This window comes from Neophocaena asiaeorientalis, unplaced genomic scaffold (genome assembly GCF_003031525.2).
Source record: "Neophocaena asiaeorientalis asiaeorientalis breed wild unplaced genomic scaffold, Neophocaena_asiaeorientalis_V1.1 scaffold72, whole genome shotgun sequence".
NCBI classification, from domain to species: Eukaryota; Metazoa; Chordata; class Mammalia; order Artiodactyla; family Phocoenidae; genus Neophocaena; species Neophocaena asiaeorientalis.
In genome coordinates this window covers 4,799,445-4,820,502 of record NW_020185336.1, presented here as the reverse complement: position 1 = coordinate 4,820,502, position 21,058 = coordinate 4,799,445, and the positions used below count along the sequence as shown (strand labels likewise).

Genomic DNA, 21,058 nt, shown 5'->3' with positions numbered 1-21,058 from the left:
GTCTTTCTTCTTCCTACTGAGCTCTGCTATTGTCTTGGGGCATGTGGCTCCCCCATCTGGTCTCCCAACTCTATTTACATGAGGTTTCCGTTTCTTAATTTTTTATACTTTAAGAAGAGATAAATAATTCTATCTTTCCTTTCAATTCTCTGTTCTTCCTTCTATCTCCCTACCCCTGATTCTATTGTAGTGGTTGTTAACATATCTTTTATTCTCTAACCATAGTTAAGTGTTAAACAATTTGCCTAAATGTTGATTCTAAAAAACTTTTTTAAAACCACATTTTAAAAACCTTTACATAGTTATAGCTATTTAAATATTTCTCACTCTAGAGTCAAGTAGTGTGCATAGGTTACATTTTTTTCTCTATGGCTCTAGTATCATGACTCCTATGGCATTCAGAAAACAACATTCTTCCAGAATGGTAGCATAAGGAACTCTAAGGACCCTCTCACTGGTGAAACAACTTTACTGGCAAAAATCATTCTAGAAAGCAATAATAGAAAGTCTCTGGAAATTGTTTTAAGAGCAGATAGCACTTATATGTGGAATCTAAAAAAAAATGGTACAATGAACATATTTACAAAACAGAAACAGACTCACAGACTTCGAAAACATACTTATGGGAACTTCTCTGGTGGTGCAGTGGTTAAGACTCTGTGCTCCCAGTGCAGGGGGCCTGGGTTTGATCCCTGGTCCAGGAACTAGATCCCACATGCATGCCGCACCTAGGAGTTCGCATGCAGCAACTAAGGAGCTGGTGATCCCCAACTAAGGAGCCCATGTGCTGCAACTAAGAAGTCAGCAAGCTGCAACTAAGGAATCCACGAGCTACAACTAAGGAGCCCACCTGCCACAACTAAGACTCAATGCAACAAATTAATTAATTAATTAAAAAAAAATCTCCCTGATCTACCTCACACCTGAAGTTCCTTTAATAGGAAACTACATTTAAAAAAAGAAGAAGAAGAAAGAAAAGAAAGAAAATAAACTTATGGTTACCAAAGGGAAAGGTGGGGGGGAGGGATAAATTAGGAGTTTGGAATTAACATATACACACTACTATATATAAAATAATCAACAAGGACCTATTGTATAGCACAGGGAACTCTACTCAATCCAGTATTCTGTAATAACCTATATGGGAAAAGAATCTGAAAAAGAAGGGATATATATATATATACATATATATATATGTATAACTAAATCACTTTGCTGTACACCTGAAACTAACACAACATTGTAAATCAACTATACTCCCGTATAAAATAAAAATTAAACTAAATTAAAAAAATAATGGAAGTTCTGGTGAAAAGCAATTAAGAGGAGGTAGGTAGCTTTATGAGAGACACAGGCTAAACAATAGGCTAGCTACTATACCAGAGAGAACCAGGAAAAGAGACAGCTAAGGAGAGTCCTCTTGGGGCCAGAAGAACCTCAAACAATGACTTCAACTGCAAAGGAGCTAGAGTTTAATTGCATCATACCACCAGAGCATTTTAGGCCCCAGGTTTCTGTCAAAAACAATAGCACAATCAGTGAGCAATTAATGGAGCCTAATAACTGAATGTATGTGGTAAGCTGTACAGCAACCACTAAGAAAATAACTAAAAACATATATAGTGAAGAATAAAAACCCAACAGTGTTCTTAACATCATGGTAAAATGAATTTTCTTTTTCAACATTTCATGAGCTGCTCAAAATCATTATATATTTCAGTTTTCTTCCTCTTTGGAACATGTCTTTCTTGTAAAGCCTTTTATTTTTCCTGGAATTCCTGACTGCCTTCTTTTGCTCTCAGCTTCTGTGCTTGAACGTCCTCTAGCTTCCCCAAGAATTCAATAATTCTATCCTGTTAACTCTTTATTAAAAGTTTAAGTGTAGAGTACAGCAGATGTTGCACAGCAGATCTCCAGAACTTTTTCATAGTGCATAACTAAAACTCTGTACCCATTGAACAGCAACTCCCCATTTCTCTCTTCCCATCCCTGGAAACCACAATTCTACTTTCTGTTTCTATAAGTTTTACTATTTTAGATACCTCATATAAGTGGAATCATGCAGTATTTGTCCTTCTATTTCACTTTGCACAATATCCTTAATGTTCGTCCATGTTGTAGCTTATGACAGAATTTCCTTCTTTTTTTTAAATGGCTGAATAATATTCCATTGTATGTATATATTATACTTTTAAAAATCCATTCATCTGTTGATGGACATTTAGATTGTTTCCACTTCTTGGCTCATTGCGAACAATACTGAAATGAACGTGGGAATGTAATATCTCTTCAAGATCTAGTTCTCTTTGGATCCAGAAATGGGATTGCTGGATCATGTAGTAGCTCTATTTTTATTTTTTGGTGGAACCTATAGAGTGTTTTCCATAGTGGCTGCACCATTTTACATTTCTAACAACCATGCACAAGGGTTCCAGTTTCTCCACATTCTCACCAATGCTTCTTATTTTCTGTTGTTTTGTTTTGTTTCATTCGTATTGGTCAGCCTAACAGGTGTGAGATGATACTTCATTGTAGTTTCAATTTGCATTTCCCTGATGATTAGTGATGTCAAAAATCTTTTCATATACTTATTGACCATTTGTAGATCTTCTTCGGGGAAATATCTATTTAGGTCATTTGTCCATTTTTATTTTTATTTATTTATATTTTTTATTTTTCTTTGTCCATTTTTAAATTGAGTGATTTGTTTTATTGCTATTGAGTTGTAGCAATTCTTTATATATTTTGGATATTAATGCCTTATCAGATACAGTTTGCATGTATTTCCTCCCATTCCACAGGTTGCCTTTTCACTCTGCTTATTGTTTCCTTGGCTATGTAGAAGCTTTTTAGTTTAATGTAGTCCCACTGTCTATTTTTGCATTTATTACCTGTGTTTTGGTGTCATATCCAAGAAATCATTGCTAAGACCAATGTAATAAAGCTTTCCCCATTTTCTTCTAGAAATTTTATAGATTTAGGTCTAATGTTTAAGTCTTTTATTTATTTTGAATTGATTTCTGTGTATAGTGTCAGATAAGGGTTCAATTTTATTCTTTTGCTTGTGGATATCTGATTTTCCCAGCATGATTTGTTGAAGAGACTTCAGCATTTCCCCATTGTGCAGCTTTGCCATTCTTTTTGAAGGTCTTTTGACTGCATAGGTGAGAGTTTATTTCTGGGCTCTCTATTCTGTTCTATTGGTCTATATATCTGTCTTTGTTCTAGTACCATACTGTTTTTATTACTCTAGCTTTGTAATATATTTTGAAATTAGGAAGTGTGAGGCTTCCAACTTCATTCTTTTTTTCTCAAGATTGTTTTGACTATTCAGGATCCTTCATGGTTCCATATGAATTTTAGGATTATTCTTTCTATTTCTATAAAAAATGTCATTGGGATTTTGGTAGCGATTGCACTGAATTTGTAGATCACTTCAGGTAATATGGGTGTTTTTAACAATATTAAGTCTTCCAATTCATGAACACATTTATATCTTTCCATTTATTTGTGTCCTCTAATTTCTTTCAGCAATGTTTTATAGTTTTAAGTGTAAAAATCTTTCACATCTTTGGTTAAGTTTATTTCTAAGTATTTTATTCTTATTGATGCTATTGTAAATCAGGTTGTTTCCTTAATTTCCTTTTTAGATTGCACATTGTTGTTTATAGAAACTCAACTGAGTTTTTTAATGTTGATTTTTTTTTTTTTTTTTTTTTTTTTTTTTTGTGATTTTTTTTTTTTTTTTTTTTTTGCGGTACGCAGGCCTCTCACTGTTGTGGCCTCTCCCATTGCAGAGCACAGGCTCCGGACACACAGGCGCAGCAGCCATGGCTCACGGGCCCAGCCACTCCGTGGCACGTGGGATCTTCCTGGACTGGGGCATGAACCCGTGTCCCCTGCATTAGCAGGCAGACTCTCAACCACTGTGCCACCAGGGAAGCCCCTTTAACGTTGATTTTTATCCTGCAACTTTGTTGAATTCATTTATTACTTCTAACAATTTTTTTATATATGGAATTTTTAGAGTTTTCTTTGTATTAGATTATGTTATCTGTAAGCAGAGATAATTTTACTTCTTCCTTTCCAATTTGGATGCTTTTTTTTCTTACCTAATTTCTCTAGTAGGGCTTCCAGTACTATTTTGAATTGAAATGGCAGGAGTGAGAATCCTTGTCTTGTTCTTTATCTTAGAGGAAAAACTTCTGGTTTTTCCCCAGTGATTCTGATGTTAGCTGTGGGCTTGTCATATATGACTTTTACTATGTTGAGATAATTCCCTTCTATTCCTAGTGTGATGAGTGTTTTTATCATGAAAGGGTGTTGAATTTGTCAAATGCTTTTTGTGCATCTATTGAGTTGATCATGTGATTGTATCCTTTGTTCCATTAATGTGGTGTATCACAATGATTGATATTTGTTTGTTGAACCATTCTTGTGTTCCACGGATAAATCCTACTTGGTTATGATGTATGATCCTTTTAATGTATTGTTGAATTTAGTTTGTTATTATTTTGTTGAGGATTTTTGAATCTATATTCATTAAGAATATTGTTTTATAGTTTTCTTTTGATGTCTTTTTCTGGTTTTGGTATCAGGGTAATTCTGGCTTCATAAAATGAGTTTGGAAGTGTTCCCTCCTCTTCAGTTTTTTGGAAGAGTTTTAGAAGGATTGGCATCAGTTCTTTAAATGTGTGGTAGAATTCGCCAGTGAAACCATCTGGTCATGGGCTTTTCTTTGTTGGGAAGTTTTTGATTACTGATTCAAACTCCTTACTAGCTATAGGTCTGTTCAGAATTTCTATTTCTTCATGATTCATTCTTGATAAATTACATGTTTCTAGGAATTTATCCATTTCTTCCAGGCTATCCAACTTGTTGGCTTGGAATTGCTCATAGTAATCTCTTATAATCCTTTTAATCTCTGTGACATTAGTTGTAACATCTCCTCTTTCATTTATAATTTTGAGTCTTTATTTTTTTTCTTAGTCTAGCTAAAAGTTTGTCAATTTGTTGGGTTTTTTAAAAAACCGACTCAGTTTCATTGATCTCTACTGTTGTTTTTCTAGTCTCTATTTCACTTATATATGCTCTGATGATTATTATTTCCTTCCTTCTGCTAACTTTGGGCTTTGTTTTTCTTCTTCTAGTTCTTTCTGCTTTAAAGTTAGGTTGTTTATTTGAGAATTTTCATCTTTTTAATATAGGCAGTTATTGCTATAAACTTCCCTCTTAGTACTGCTTTTGCTGCATCCTATAAGTTTTAGTATGTTGTTTTTGTTTTCATTTGTCTTAAGATATTTTCTAATTTCTCTTTTGATATCTTCTTTGGTCCATTGGTTGTTCAAGGATATGTTGCTTAATTTCCATGCATTTGTGAATTTTTTAGTTTTCCTTCTGTTATTGATTTCTAGTTTCATTGCACTGTGGTTGGAAAGTATACTTAGTATGATTTCAGTCTTCTTACATCTGTTAAGACTAGTTTTGTGACCTAACATGTGATCTCTTGTGGAGAATGTTTTGTGTGTGTTCGAGAACTCTGTGTATTCTGCTGCTGGTGGGTGAAATGTTCTGTATATGCTATTAGGTTCATTTGGTCTATAGTGTTGTTCAAGTCCTCTGTTTCCTTATTCATATTCTATTTGGATCTATCCATTATTTAAAGTGAGGTATTGAAATATCCTAATATAATTGTGTTACTATCTATCTTTCTCTTCACTTCTGTCAATGTTTCCTTCATATATTTGGGTACTCTGCTGTTAGGTGCATATATCTTTTTAATTGTTATATCTTCCTGGTTAATTGACTCTTTTAGCCTTATATAATGTCCTTCCTTGTCTCTTTTGACAGTTTTTGACTTAAAGTCTATTTGTCTGATATGATTATGGCCCACCCTGACACCTGCTCTCTTTTGGTTACCATTTGCATATAATATTGTTTTCTATACTTTAACTTTCACTCTATGTGTGTTCCTAAATCAAAAGTCTCTTCTAGACAGCATATAGTTAGATCTTTTTTTTATCCGTTTAGTCATTCTATGTCTTTTGATTGGGGAGTAAAATCCACTTACATTTAAGTACTTATTTATAGAGAAGAACTTACTATTGCCATTTTATTAGTTGTTTTCTGTCCCGTAACATTTTTGTCACCTGCCCCCTTTCCTCTCTTTTTTACTTCCTTTGTGTTTTGTTGATTTTTTTTTTTTTAGTAGTGATATGTTTTGATTCCTTTCTTATTTTCTTTTGTGGATGTTCTACACAAAAAGGTATTTTCTTTTTGGTTACCATGGGGCTTACATAAAACATCTTATATTTACAACAATCTATTTTAAGCTGATAAAACTTAACTTCAATTGCATACAAATACTCTTCACTTTTACTCCCCCCTTGTTACACTTTTTATGTTATTGATATAAAAAATTACATCCTTTCATATTGTGTATCCATTAACATATTTTTATAGTAATAGTGTCTAAAAATACTTTTGTCCTTCAACTTCTATACCAGAATTAAAAGTGATTTATGTACCACCATTACAGTATTTTGTATTTGTCTATATACTTACCTTTATTAGCAAGCTTTATACTTTCATATGTTTTTGTGTTGCTGTTCAGCGTCCTTTTGTTTGAACTTGAAGGATTCCCTTTAGCATTTCTTATAAGGCAGATATAGTGGTGATGAACTCCTTCAGCTTTATTTTTGAAACCTGGGAAGGTTTTATTTCTCCTTCATTTTTGAACTCCCCCATTTTTTACCAGATATAGTATTCTTGGTTGGAAGTTTTCCCTTTTAGCACTTTGAATATGTCATACCACTGCCTTCTGGTCTGTAGAGTTCAGGCTGAAAAATCCACTGGTAGTATTATGGAACTTCTCTTGCACATGGTGATTAGCTTTTCTCTTGCTGCTGTTGAAATTTTCTCTGTATTTGACTTTTAACAGTTTGATTATAATATGTCTTAGTGTGATTTCTTTGGATTCACAATGGTTGGAATTCATTGGGTTTCTTAAATATGGATGTCATTTCCTTCCCCATTTTTGGGAAGTTTTGGGGCACTATTTCTTTAAATAAGCTTTCTGTCCCTTATTTTCTTTCTTCTTCTTCTGGGGCTCCCATGATGCATATATTGATTTGCTTATGATATCCCATGTGTTCCTCAGGCTTTCTTCACTCTTTTTCATTCTTTTTTCATTTTGTTCTTCTGACTGAATAATTTCAAGTGACATGTCCTCAAGTTCACTGATTCTTTCTTCTGCTTAATTGAGTCTGATGTTGAACTCCTCTACTGAATTTTTTAGTTCAATTATTGTATTCTTTAGCTCCAAAATTTCTATTTTGTTCTTTGTAAATATTTTCTATCTTTTTGTTGATATTTTCATTTTGTTTATGCATCATTTTCTTGATCTCATAGAGTATCATTATAATGGTTATTTAAATTCTGTCAGGTAATTTATATACCTCTATTGCTTTAAGATAAGTTTCTGATTTATTTTATTCCTTTGTATGGACCATGTTGCCCTGTTTCTTCATGTGTCCCATAACTTTGTTTTAGGATTGGCACATTTGAAATAACAGCCACCTTTCATAGCCTTTAGGAACTTGCTCTTTGTGCAGAAGACTCTTATTAATCAGCTTGACTAGAGATTCTAGGGGCCTCTCTAACCCTTTCTTGGAGGGAAGGGGATGCAAATTCTCTGAGCCTCTTGTGTGCAATTTCTCAGTTAGTATTGCTGGTTTCTTTTTCCAGGGGCTCATAATCTTTTGCTCCCTCTGAGAACAAGGGATAGCAGAGAATCTTGCTACTGTAAAACCATAGAACTTACAGTAGCAAGATTCTCTGCTATCTCTTGTTCTCAGAGGCCTCCAGATATCTACCATATGATGAGTCCCCATCAGCATCCCAGGTTAGGTGAGACAGTTGCCATTTTATGACATTTTATGACAAGACAGATACCAGTCCCTCAGTAGCCCTCTGAAGAGCTGGAATGTCAGATGCAGCCTCTATTTTCTCTTCACCCCCAGTGTAAAAAGTGTAAGCCAGGGTATTCTCTACCACTGCTGAGCTGTGCCAGCTTAGAGGAGGGGCTGATGCAGTTAAAGTGAAATTGCTCTTACCCATTTGAATGTGGCTGTTCACAGCTTTGCACTCAGGTACTGCAACATCTTAACTGGATTCTGGAATTCTCGTCACAGTATTTTGGTCCATATATTGTTGTTAAATTGAAGTTTCTATGGGGGAAGGAGCACTGGGACTTTCCATTCAGCCATCTTGTGATTTCACTTCTTCCGTGCTTCTCTTGGGCTCTACCATACATTTGTCTTTCTGAGAGTTCTTTCACTGCTTTCTTAGGTTGGAAAACACTCTTTCCTTCATCCCAACATCTTCTCTTAGTTCAGACCCTTTTTGGGATTCTACTTGGCAGGCCAGGTCCTTCCTTTACTGCAGTTGGAAGGATATATATATATCCTATATAAATATATAAATTTTATATGTATATATAAATATGTATATATATTTATGTTTCTATGTAAATATTTCTATTTTTTTAAGTTAGTCATTAGGAGCAGACTGCCTAGGTTTAAATTCTGGCTCTGATGTTTCTAGCTGTGTAACCTTGGCCACATCACTCGTGCTTTGATATTTTCATGTGATTAATACTACCTATTTTAAGGATTAAACATAAAAGTACTATTATTGTTAGTATTACTCTTCTGTTCTGCTTTTACAAACATCCTGCTTTCATATGCTTTTCATATTCCATTTGTTTACATCTCTCTTTTGTTGATATTTCTCCTCATGTTTCTTTTTATATTATTTCTTTGCTTAATGAATTCTAGGTAATGAGAAAATAAACATGTGTGTTCAGTCCTCTTTCTTAAGCTAGAAGCCAAACCTGATTTTTAATTTTAGAAAATATTCAGTGATTTAATGGTTTTAGTGTTATTTTTTAATAATTTAAGATATTTTTAAATGAAATTATTCTCTCTCTCTTCATATATTATCTTTACCATGTTTGCCTAGTGATCTAATGACCTAGAGTCAGAATTAAACAGGAATTTTCTTTCTTTTGATAGATTCTTAGTGATAGTAGCAAAACTGTTTTAATGCTCGTCAGAATTTAATTCTTTTTAAAGCACTGGAAGCAAAATAAAGAGTATCAGCATGTTAGAGAAAAGCCTAGTGTTTTTTTTGTATTACATTAATTGAAAGTTAACAGTTTTATTATATCATATGAAAAACTGAAAAATGAACCAGAAAATAATGATGAGAACCATGATGATGATGGCAGCTACAATTTCAAAACTGCATAAATGTATACCAGGCACTTAATATATATCATGTTACTTATTCTTCATAATAGCTCTACAAGGTAAGCATTTCAGTCTGCATTTTATTTATGAGGAAACCAAGATTTAGAGTGCTTAAATAATTTGCCCCTGGCCACACAGCCAGTAAAGGACAAAGGCCTTTCTGACACATAATCCTGTGTTCTGGGATTATGTACAACTAATCTGGGACTTGAGAACCTATAGATTTGAATAAATTGCATTAATGAATGACTATTACTGCATCTCAGGGGACTGTTTCCCTTTTGCTGTGTTTCCTCCCTCTGATACCATGGTGGTCACTGTAGCTGCTCATAGTAGCTAATACTTCCATGTCTCATTCCCTTAAAATCCTCATCAACAACTTTCTCATTGGAATCCTCTGTTTTTTTAGAGGCCCAGCCCCATGTGAGCCCAGGTGGGGAATACTCTAACATCTCTTAGTGAGAGCAGGAACATACCTGTCTGTATTGCCCAAGTCAAGGAGAGTTTCTTGTAATAATAGACACTCAGTACACTTTGAATAATGAATGAGTGGTGGTAAAAAAAAAGAACAGACTAAAATTTCTGATGTAAAAGACAGAAGAGAGGGCTTCCCTGGTGGCGCAGTGGTTGAGAGTCTGCTTGCCGATGCAGGGGACACGGGTTCGTGCCATGGTCCGGGAAGATCCCACATGCTGCAGAGTGGCTAGGCCCATGAGCCATGGCCACTGAGCCTGCGTGTCCGGAGCCTGTGCTCCGCAATGGGAGAGGCCACAACAGTGAGAGGCCCGCATACCGCAAAAATAAATAAATAAAAAAATAAAAGAAGAGAGACTGTTGCTTAGGCAGAGGAATTTATCAAGTAGAGACTGTAATATATTTTCCTATAGAAATAATGGCAGTTGGGTTCTACAGTTCAATTAATATCACTAAAACAGCAATCCAACTAATATTAAAGTTATGTAGTATATATGTGGCTTAATCTGGGAGCCCAACCACTATTTTTCTAAAATGCTTCTATAAGAAAATGCTCTCTGAAGGGCAAATAATAGACTTATGAATGAATTTTTGAAACAATTTGTAAATTGAAGTTAACATCTAAGACAATTAACTTGTTGATAATCTTTGCTTTTGTCTTCTCATTTACTTACAAAGTTATAAAGAACATGAGATCAAAAGCTGTTTTTTATTACATAACAGTACCACTTTGCCCAGCTTTTTCCTATTCTCTCTGCTCTTACCCCACCCAGCGTTCATCATGTTACTTTATATGTAGTAGCTACTCAAAAATCTTTTGCATACTGATTTGTTGATTTTTAATAGAACTATCACTCATCACAAAGAAAGTATATCCTGAGATACCTAGGGTTCTTGCTTCAACCTAGCTTTAATTTTAAATTACATTGCAAAATTCTAAATGATCTCTAAAATATGAATTATAAACTCCAATTTTAATTGATATAGTTATACAGTATTAATAAAAATAAGTAAATTATAATAATACATTTGGATGTTTATAATTTTTTCCCACTTGACATATAATTTAGAGGCAAATGGTTGTTGTAAGGTCTAGAAAGCATCTTGGTTTAAAAGGCCTCAAAAACCCCGTGTTCTAACCTACACTTTAAAAAATTTCCTCTGGTGGGGACAGAGAAGGAATGACCTCTCATTCCAGGAAACATTAGAAGTGATCTAATGTCCTAGCAATATATCTATCCTTCTGTCTGAAAATAGTGTGTTTTGGAGTTTAGGATGAGCTACCTACTTATCTCTCAGATGGAGGAAGGCCGTGACTGGGGAAGAAGGACCCATCACACATTTGTTTTAAGTATGGTGACAAAAAGATACTTCACAAAAGACACTGTTTTGCCTTTGCAGGTGTAACTGTGTGGAACCACATAATCCTAGCAATGATACATTGAAGGAATGGAGGGAGTCCAATATTTCTGCCTCTGACATAATATGGGAGAACCTAACTGTGTCGGTAAGTGAAACATTGAAAAATAAGTCATGGACTTCCCTGGTGGCACAGTGGTTAAGAATCCACCTGCCAATGCAGGGGACATGGGTTTGAGCCCTGGTCCGGGAAGATCCCACATGCCGCGGAGCAACTAAGCCCATGTGCTACAACTACTGAGCCTGCGCTCTAGAGCTCACAAGCCACGATTACTGAGCCCGTGCGCATAGAGTCCATGCTCTGCAACAAGAGAAGCCACTGCAATGAAAAGCCCGCACACCACAACCCGCTTGCCGCAACTAGAGAAAGCCCGCATGCAGCAACAAAGACCCAACACAGCCATTAATTAATTAATTAATTTTTAAAAAAGAAAAATAGGTCATACCTTGAATCTTATTACTATAAGGGCTTTTATTGATTTTTTGAATGAATTATTGCCACTAGGTTAAGTGTTTTAAACAAATACTATTATAAAAGTGATGGTTTTGATTTCATTCATTTCAAGTATGCATAAGTTTACTGGGGTTTTCTTTCATTATTAAGTTTTTTCCAGTAGTTATTAGGCCTGAGTTACTCTGAAAGCACACATATATGGCATAATGTTACTAGATTAACTGAAAGCACATTAAATAAGAGTAGTGTTGACCTAAATGAAACCGTATGGCAGAACTAAGTCAGCCTTCTGTGTAAAGAACCCAGAATGCTTTTACTTTACTCTGTAATACTGCTCCAGCTGTTCAGAGTATGTTAAGGGGGAGGGGATGTTTGTTAATATTTTAGTGTAAATATTGAACTTTTGGGGAAAACAAAAGTCACTTTTCTTAATAAAATTCTGGCACCTCCCTCAGGAAGATTTTCTTACTTCCATTTTCTCTTTATCCTCCATTCAAGAAATAGAATGGCAACATATTTTTCACCTATCAAAGTTAAATCTTATACCTTTAAAAATATTTTTGGCTTTCCTCTTTTTTTGTGGTATCTTTTTTCCCCCCTCATGCTGAATTTCTCAGTTCTTCTTAATCTCTTGCAATATTTGTGCACCTCCTTTTCCATCTACATTTGCATCCTTTACTTCTGGTCAATCAAATCTCATAATTGGAAAAATCGAAAGTGTTCTGGTTTTAATAAGTATTAAAATCTGAGTCATTCTAGTTTCTTCTCTATTCTTCCCAGTTACAAACATTACAATCCAAAGCTTCTGCCACTTTATCTACCCATATAAGCTCAAATCCCATTATAACCATGGGCATAAAACTATATAAATTCTAGTTCATTTTATGAAAAACATATCATTTAGTAAGTGAGCCAGTTAGTGACACATAGAAATCTTTTTTGTTGTACAAATGTTATAAAACTCTAAACATGATTCTTGTAAGAGCACTTGACCTATTGCCTATTTTATCAATTTTCCTCATTAAATATTTTCTTTCAGAATCAAAATCAAATTACTTACCTTCTGTTTAAAATTCTATCTTGACCTATATTTTACTACTTTTCCTCTTATGCTAGTCATTTGCTCTAAAATAAGCCTTCACTTACTTCTGTTGTTTTCTTCTGTTATGGTTAACATTTATTCTGTCCTATTTTTTCTTAGAAAAAATAACATTACCAAACTGTTTCCTTTCAGAGAGCCATTTAAATTGATCAGTAAAAGAAATGATGAGCTGAACAAGAAAGAATGCTACAGTTATTCAGAATTTAGACATGGGATTGTGGTTGGTCTGTTCAGCAGTGCATCTTCCATTTATATTTCCCTTTTGAAAACTATAAAGATATTATGTCTTGAGTCCCTTGCTTTTGTCCCTCATCTTGGTGTCCCCTACAATACAGTAACCCAATAATCTCATCTCTAAATTATTTAACATGATAATTTACTCTGTGTTTTATAGTCTTGAATAATTTAATATTAAATAATAATATTCATTCCATGTAGTAGCCAACCCTGAATCATAACTTTCAAAGAGACTCATAGCACAGTTGATCTAGCTAGCCATGAGTTAATTTTAAATATTAGAAGTTTTAGGGTCAAGCAGAGTACAGTGAAAAATATTTTGCAATCAAAGCAAATCTAGCACTGTGGTTTTTTTCTTGAAGTTCTGTACTGGGAGTTAACATTCTGGCAGAAATTTTCATATTATTTTTCATTAGTTAAAAGCAGTTTTTGCAATAGGTAATTGCTAATCTTGACCAGAAATAGCATTTATCACCAAAGGGAATGCTACGTAATGAAAAAATCTTACAGTTTTTAAGTCAATGAGGGCCATAAAATTGTTTTGTCTTAATTGTTATTCTGGGATTTCTTTCCTCAGCATAACCATTAGTATCATCAAAAACATTGTATTAATAAAGCACTGTGCTATAAAAATAGTCATGTGATATCTACTTTGTATATTATTCACGTGATGATTTTTAATTGAATTGTTACATATCTCATTAATTGTCATTTATACCTTGCTAACTCAGCAAGGGCAAAGAACTTTAGCTTTCTTTGATTCTCCCAAACAGCTGTATGCATAATAAGTGTTCAATAAATATTTAATGATCGTTTTGAAAAAGTCTCAAATCACAAATTTACTATTTAATGTAAATGTCTTGTTTTGGTTTATTTTGTTTTCCAGCTTTATTGAGGTATAATTGACAAATAAAAATTGTGTATATTTAAGGTATACAATATGATGTTTCGGTATATGTATATGACGTGAATGATTACCGCAATCAAGCTAATTAACATATCCATCACCTCAAATAGTTACCTTTTTTTTTTTTTTTTTTGGTGAAAACAATTAAGATCTACTCTCTCAGCAAATTTCAATTATTTAATGCAATATTATTAACCATAGTCACCATGTTATACATTAGATCTTCATAATTTATCCTGTATAACTGAAACTTTGTACCCTTCGGCCAATATTTCCCCATGTTTCCCCTGTCCCCAGCCATTAGTAACCATCATTCTACTCTCTGCTTCTGAGTTTGACATTTTTAGATTCCACATGTAAGTTAAATCATATAGTGTTTGTCTTTCTGTGTCTGGCTTATATCAGTCAGCATAATGTCCTCCAGATTCATCCATGTTGTTGCAATGGCAGGATTTCCTTCCTTTTTAAGGGAATGATATTCCGTTATATATTTATACTACATTTTCTTAATCCATTCATCCATTGACAGACATCTAGGTTATTTCCATATCTTGGCTATTGTGAATAATGCCTAATTCAAGTGTTTTATAGCAAGCTAGAACACTTAGGTTTCTATGTTTATATATATTTTTAGCAGTATCTCAAAATCTGTCATTATAAAGGAATTCCTAGGCGAGGTTTAAAATATTCACAAGCAATTAACTAGCAATTGGTTAAGAATCGTTTTAGTGCCAGAATTACATATTTAGCTTATATGTAAGTAAGGGGCAGGACACTAATGCCAACTTTAATTTCTTATTTTATCAAACTTAATTTTTACCAACTTATAACACTGCTGAAACTTAGAACGTGTTGAAGAATAATTAGTAGAAATGAGTTTGTCAACAAGCAGTTTTTCATTTTTGTAAGTGAAACCATATGTGAGACTCAAAATAAGAGAACAGGATTTGGATTTAGTTTTCTCTTCCAAATCTCAGTACTTGTTTTATGTGTGTGTGTGTGTGTGTGTGTGCGCGTGTGTGTGTGTGTGTGTGTGTGTTAAAGGTACAGTTAGTATAAACCAGAAAATAAATGTAGAATTTAGTAGTTCACAATTTTTCCTTTTTAAATAGCATACTGTCCCCCTAAAAGGAAGAAAAAATAAATACGCTTTTCAAATTTGCTTTGAATTAAAGTAACTAGGCAAGCTATTGGCAATGTATTATAGATTATAAGACAGTTAAATGATCCTTTAAATGGTATCTATGTTCCTAAGATTTGAGAACAAGACCCAGCCAAGTCCAAGACTTGGAGGACTTTTATATCTGCACAAAAGACTGATCACAAATATTTAGATAATGTGTTTACAACAGAGCTTCTAGCTCCTCTTTGTATTTATCCATTCTTCTTAACCATTACTTTGCTTAGTAATTGCTATACTAGTATCTCTGGACAAGGGGCAAGAGACGGGACTAAAAAATTCAAGGATTCATTTTTGCTACTTTATCTATTTTAACAGAGTTTTGAGAGAAGGAAAATTAAAACTATAATTAAGGCCTGGGGGATTTTTCTTTGGTTTTTCAATTAGCCAAGTCATTGCGCTCTATATTAAAATAGATAATTGGAATTCAACTTTAGCTAGCAAAGAATGTAGCATTTGCAGTTAGATTAGAAAAGGGAATGGAATTGTTTTAGATAATTATAAAGTATACAAACAATATTTCTCAAGAATCCTAGCCTTAGGGGTAGCTGCCCCAAGTAGATTTTACTAGTTTGTTTTTGGATAACCATGTAACAATCTGTGATTTAGTCTAGAATCTTTTGAAGGTATTTGTTTTCTGCTATACAAGGACTCCAGGGCCTGAAACTTTGTTCATTGGACAGTCTCTGTTGGTGATCAGTCCGTCAGTCCATATTTTTCCCTAAGATCTTTAAGTATATGGCACAATTCAGTTTCTGTTCAGGTCCAGATATCTCAAGTACTAACAAGGTCACTGGATCACTTAAACCATTCTTTTCTCTGTTTTGAAATAAAAAATTAAAATTTAGTGTTCTAATCTTTAAATTAAAATAGTAAAAAGCAAAACATTTTTTAAAAGTTTTAATTTCAAAATATTAATGTTTAAAATGCTCAGTTTTTTTTCCCTCCAAGAAAGGAAATTTTTTTGACTTTGCTGCCACCTCATGGCTAAGGCAGCAGTTAGAAATGATCCTTCAGAGGCTTATAAAATATATACCAGGAAAAAAAAAAGACCATGAAGAAGTCATAGTAAATATGAACTTTGCATTGCTTCTATACTAACTTTTTCTCTTTTGTTCTATAATTTAAATTTGAGCCCCATCTTTGACTTTCAGTTTCACTCCAGTAATAATGTATCATAGTTTTTTGTTGCTTTTCTCACCTTTCTTGGGAGCTTTTGGACTAGATAATTCTACAAAATCATTGTTCTTCTTTAATAATATTCCCACCAAAGGAATATCATGTTTGTATCACAACTCTGCTGCCACCCAGCAGCGGTGAGCCCAGAGCCAATTACTTAACTTCTCTACACCTCAGTTTCCTCAGAGCTGAAATAGAAATAATAACAACTACCTATTTTATAGGGTTGATGTGAAAATGCATTAAGATGGTGATTGATAAATCAGTTAGTTTTATAGATTTAAACTTAATTTGAAAAGGCAAGAATTTTAGAAGTGGTTCGTATTGCTCACTACCTATCCAAATAGGAGCCATAACTGAACAACTTCAGCAACTCAACTGCAAGCGATCTTAAGATGTTAGTTTTCTGAAAGAAACGTGTCCACCTTTTTTGCTTAATAGCTCCATTTGTTTTACTTGCTCTGGCAGGAATGCAAATCATTGCATGGAGAGTATGTTGGACGAGCTTGTGGCCACGAGCACCCATATGTTCCAGATGTTCTATTTTGGTCAGTGATCCTGTTCTTTTCCACAGTTACTCTGTCAGCCACACTGAAGCAGTTCAAGACTAGCCGCTATTTTCCAACCAAGGTACTTAGACTACAATTTTTCTGATCAAAATGTGAACCAACAGAAAGCATGTTATGGAGTCATGTGTGTTTTAGGACAAAAGAAAGAGCTATTGCTGTCGTTAAAGGAGCCACTAAAAGGTTTTTGTGTGATTGAGCTGCCAGTTTAGGAGTGGGCATGGTGAGGGAGGTAAGAGAAAGCATTTTGTGATACAGTGCTAGGAGTACACATTCCCTCCAGGCTTATCTCCTAACTTCAAATCCCAGAGATAAACTCCCACTTTCCCACTTTCATTTTTGGAACTCAAAAGCACACACTGCATTACTGATTGTCACTTTCTTGCCCAGTGAACAGTGGGAACTATTCCAGCCTGACAGACACCTCATAGGAGCCACTGTTACATTCTGTAATTGGGGAAGCCCCTGCAAGACTCATTGGAACACTATCCTCTTTTTCATTTTTAAAGTGTCAGTCCCTCCGCCTTACCCACCACGTTTGCATCTGCATATTTGGAAAGGAAAGTAAACAGAGAAACAGCTTAGTTCAATATTTAACACTGCAAAGTAACACCTATAAGGTCTGACTCAGCCAAAAAAGAAGGAAGGAAGGAAAGAAGGGAGGGAGGAAGGAAGGAAGGAGAAAAGAAAAAGAAAGAAAAGAAACAAGAAAACAAGCTTTTTAGGGATGAGCTAAAAATTGTGATGAAAATTCTACTCTGGGAAAATGTTTTAAGAACTGCTGTTTGAGAGAAACTTCTGTTTTTCTTACCTCTTCCTTCCGTAACGTGGAAGATTCATTTCTTACCCCCCAAAGCTCAATTTGATTAATATAGAATTCTTTTTTTTGTATCAAACTCCTGCATTTTATATGTGTTTGTGTGTGCGTCATAAAGGCAGCCTAATAAAAGGCAGATCTTGTTGATTATTGTTTAAGAATTTTTCTCAATGAAGGCTTTATAAAAGAGAAATGGCTTTAAAAACTGGCTTACATAGAATAACTTAAATTTGCTTACTCTGTTGTGCAAATTACCTGCTGCCATACTTGTAGCTCAGATAAACTAGCTAAAATATTATGCTTCTTCAATAAAAATAGATAATTTTATTTTATGGTATTTCAGGTTTATGATATTAAAATGTTACCTACGTGAGAAAGAGTACTAAAATATAGCGAAATTCTAGCCATGCAACCTTATTCTGTGAAATAAATATTCACATACTGGAATTCATAATAAACTTAGATTTTTATCAGCACTGCTGATGTAGTGGTATTGTATCATGCAAGATTCCCATAATAAACTTAGATTTTAAATGAAAACAGCACAATCACCATTGTAGCTATTCCATAATGCCTCATTTTGAAAATGTTGAGTGTGTATTCATCCTAATGACAGAGACACATAAATATAAATATGACAAGAGTTAGTAGTAATATTATAGTATGCGTAAAATATAATATTATGATATTATGTCATAAAGTGTTTATAAAGTGTGATTCTAGATTATGTTCCTGAGTATTCTTCACTATTTATAGTTCCTTCAAGTGACAAGTGTTTTCGTTATGTTTAGGTGCGATCCATAGTGAGCGACTTTGCTGTCTTTCTTACGATTCTGTGTATGGTTTTAATTGACTATGCCATTGGGATCCCATCTCCAAAACTACAAGTACCAAGTGTTTTCAAGGTGAAGTTATCATAGGATTTACTATCATCTCTCCATCTCTGTAGGTCTAATTTTTATTCAGATGATGGCTATAACCCTAGTACTTGGGATTTTCATGAAAATATAAAGAATATAGATTAATATAACAGTAAATAAAATGCCCACAGCATGACTAAAATTTTGGCCTAATATTAAAAAAATAGAAATGGAAACCTAGAGGCAGCTTGAAAAAATTTTCTGTCAATTATTCCAGTGGGAATATCTATATGCTTAAAAGATAAGGAAGCATTTTGAAAGTAAGGGTAATGCACAGTGGATAGGGCTTGAAAACAGGTAAAATTAGGTCTGGAATAGAGTTCAGACCATGTTACTAACTATGCGACCTTGGGCCAGTTACTTTACCTCTCTGAACCTGTTTCCTCACCTATCAAAAAGAGCGAGGGGGCTTCCCTGGTGGCGCAGTGGTTGAGGGTCCGCCTGCCGATACAGGGGACGCGGGTTTGTGCTTCCCCCAAAAAAAAAAAAAAAAAAAAAAAAATAGCTAGGGACTTCCTCAAAGAATTGTCAAAATGATTTCCTTTGGGACTCATCTCAGGCACCAGCCATGTTTGAACCTTTCCCTGAGCCCATGATGTGACCAAACGTCTTTTTGACATTTTTACATAGTGACCTGGATACACATCTAAAATAAGAGTTATACACAGTAGTCAATGTGATATTTGTAAATGTAAATAAATTTGCCAATCATAAATGATAAATATTAATATGATTTTATTTAATATAGGTATTGATTGAGAACACAAATTTGTGAGTCAGTTTGTCAGAGCTGAAATCCTATCTCCACCACTTACTAGCTTTGGGACCTTGAAAATTTTACTGAACCTCTCTATGTCTCAGTTTCCTTATCTGTATCTTCTTTAGACTGTTGTGAAGAAAAAAATGAGTTAAAATATTTAAAGCACTTAGAATAGGGTCTGGTACCTTATAAATGCTTTGTGAATATTATTATTATTAAATATATAATTCACTTGGCATATCAGTTTATAACTAGGGTTTTCCTGGTATTATCTGTAAGACAATTTGATTAGGTATTCATTAATCCAGTTAATAACTGCATTCTTTAAATTTTCACAGCCCACAAGAGATGATCGTGGCTGGTTTGTTACACCTTTAGGCCCAAATCCATGGTGGACAGTAATAGCTGCTGTTATTCCAGCTTTACTTTGTACTATTCTAATTTTTATGGACCAACAGATTACAGCCGTCATCATCAACAGAAAAGAGCATAAGCTAAAGGTATATTTTAACCTCCATTTTAATGTAAATCGTTGTGATTCAACGGATGTCAATTATACTTTATACTGATGTTTATTATATTTTGTATTCTATAGTCATTTGCATAGTGAAATATTAAAATATTTTCAGATTCATAATTTTATTTTCTATATTCATGGAACTTTGTCTTACGATAAGTTTAAAATTAATTTATTAATTATTAATTAATTAATTTAATTATAGCACTTGGCTGAGCTCTGAACTCTGGAACCCTACCTCCAGGACTTAAAATTTAAAAACATTGCCAAAGTTCTAGCTTTCTTTACCATGTTTAACACACTGTAATGAAATAATCTATTTTGATGAAGTGTAGCTTTACCAATTTGTCCTACGTCTGGGGTTCTTCTATTTCTCTATTTGACCTTAAGTACACCTATTAGATTGCATTCATTTTGGAACAAATTACATCTTCAACTAATTCTCATTTTCTTTAGTCGTTCCTCCATCTATAATGTCTATGACATTAAAACCAGTCATAAATGTTATAGTTTGTGACATCTTTGTTGAATTTTAGTGCAGATTCTAATGACTTTCTTTTACAAAAAGAATAAATATGAATGTATCTTATTTATTATATTCTGACCCTGCCATTTTGCAACTGTGAAAAATTAGCTGTTCACTGGTGTGCAGTTTGTCTGAGATGTGTAATGTAAGCACTATCATTTATAGGAATATGTTAAATAAAATCAAAAAAATCATTGAATGGTTAAAAGTACTCTGAATCAAACCTTACAAAAACAGAACAGGCACAATCTTGTTTTTTCTGGTATCATGGGATAATTGCCAGCTATCTTCGCATACTCTTTAAACTCTAGGAAAAGTTTCATTGTCAGAGCAACAGAAATCATACTTTATAGAATTTTTAAGTATGTTTGTTAGAAAGATTTAAAAATCAGATTGATTGAAGTATTTGATGGGAAGTAATAATGACATAAGTATAAGAAAGCACAGTTATTTGTAATAAATCTTACTGAAAAGGAATTTTGTCTATTATATTGGGGAGAGTGTGTGTCTCTCTTAAAGAGCATTCTTTATTCTCTTTGTAGAAAGTAACTTAAGTGTGCTCAAAACCTTTTTTAAAATGAGTTCATATTCACTTCTTGTTCTGGTCAAAAATTTTTTTGATTATTAAAGATGTATTCTACCAAAATATCACATGAAGTCTTAGGAACTAGACCAGTGATGTGCTGGTA

General features: G+C 33.8%; 1 protein-coding gene across 3 annotated transcripts in view; it reads left to right on the top strand.

The window, feature by feature from the left end:
• The window catches only part of SLC4A10 (solute carrier family 4 member 10), a 216,334-nt gene that overhangs the window by 162,834 nt on the left and 32,442 nt on the right, over positions 1–21,058 (top strand). For all 3 annotated transcript variants that reach the window (XM_024735940.1, XM_024735939.1, XM_024735941.1), the window contains 4 exons: positions 11,187–11,292; positions 16,732–16,893; positions 18,438–18,551; positions 19,665–19,826. In XM_024735940.1, the coding sequence (XP_024591708.1) occupies positions 11,187–11,292; positions 16,732–16,893; positions 18,438–18,551; positions 19,665–19,826 (544 nt within the window). The remainder of the gene's footprint in view (positions 1–11,186; positions 11,293–16,731; positions 16,894–18,437; positions 18,552–19,664; positions 19,827–21,058) is intronic.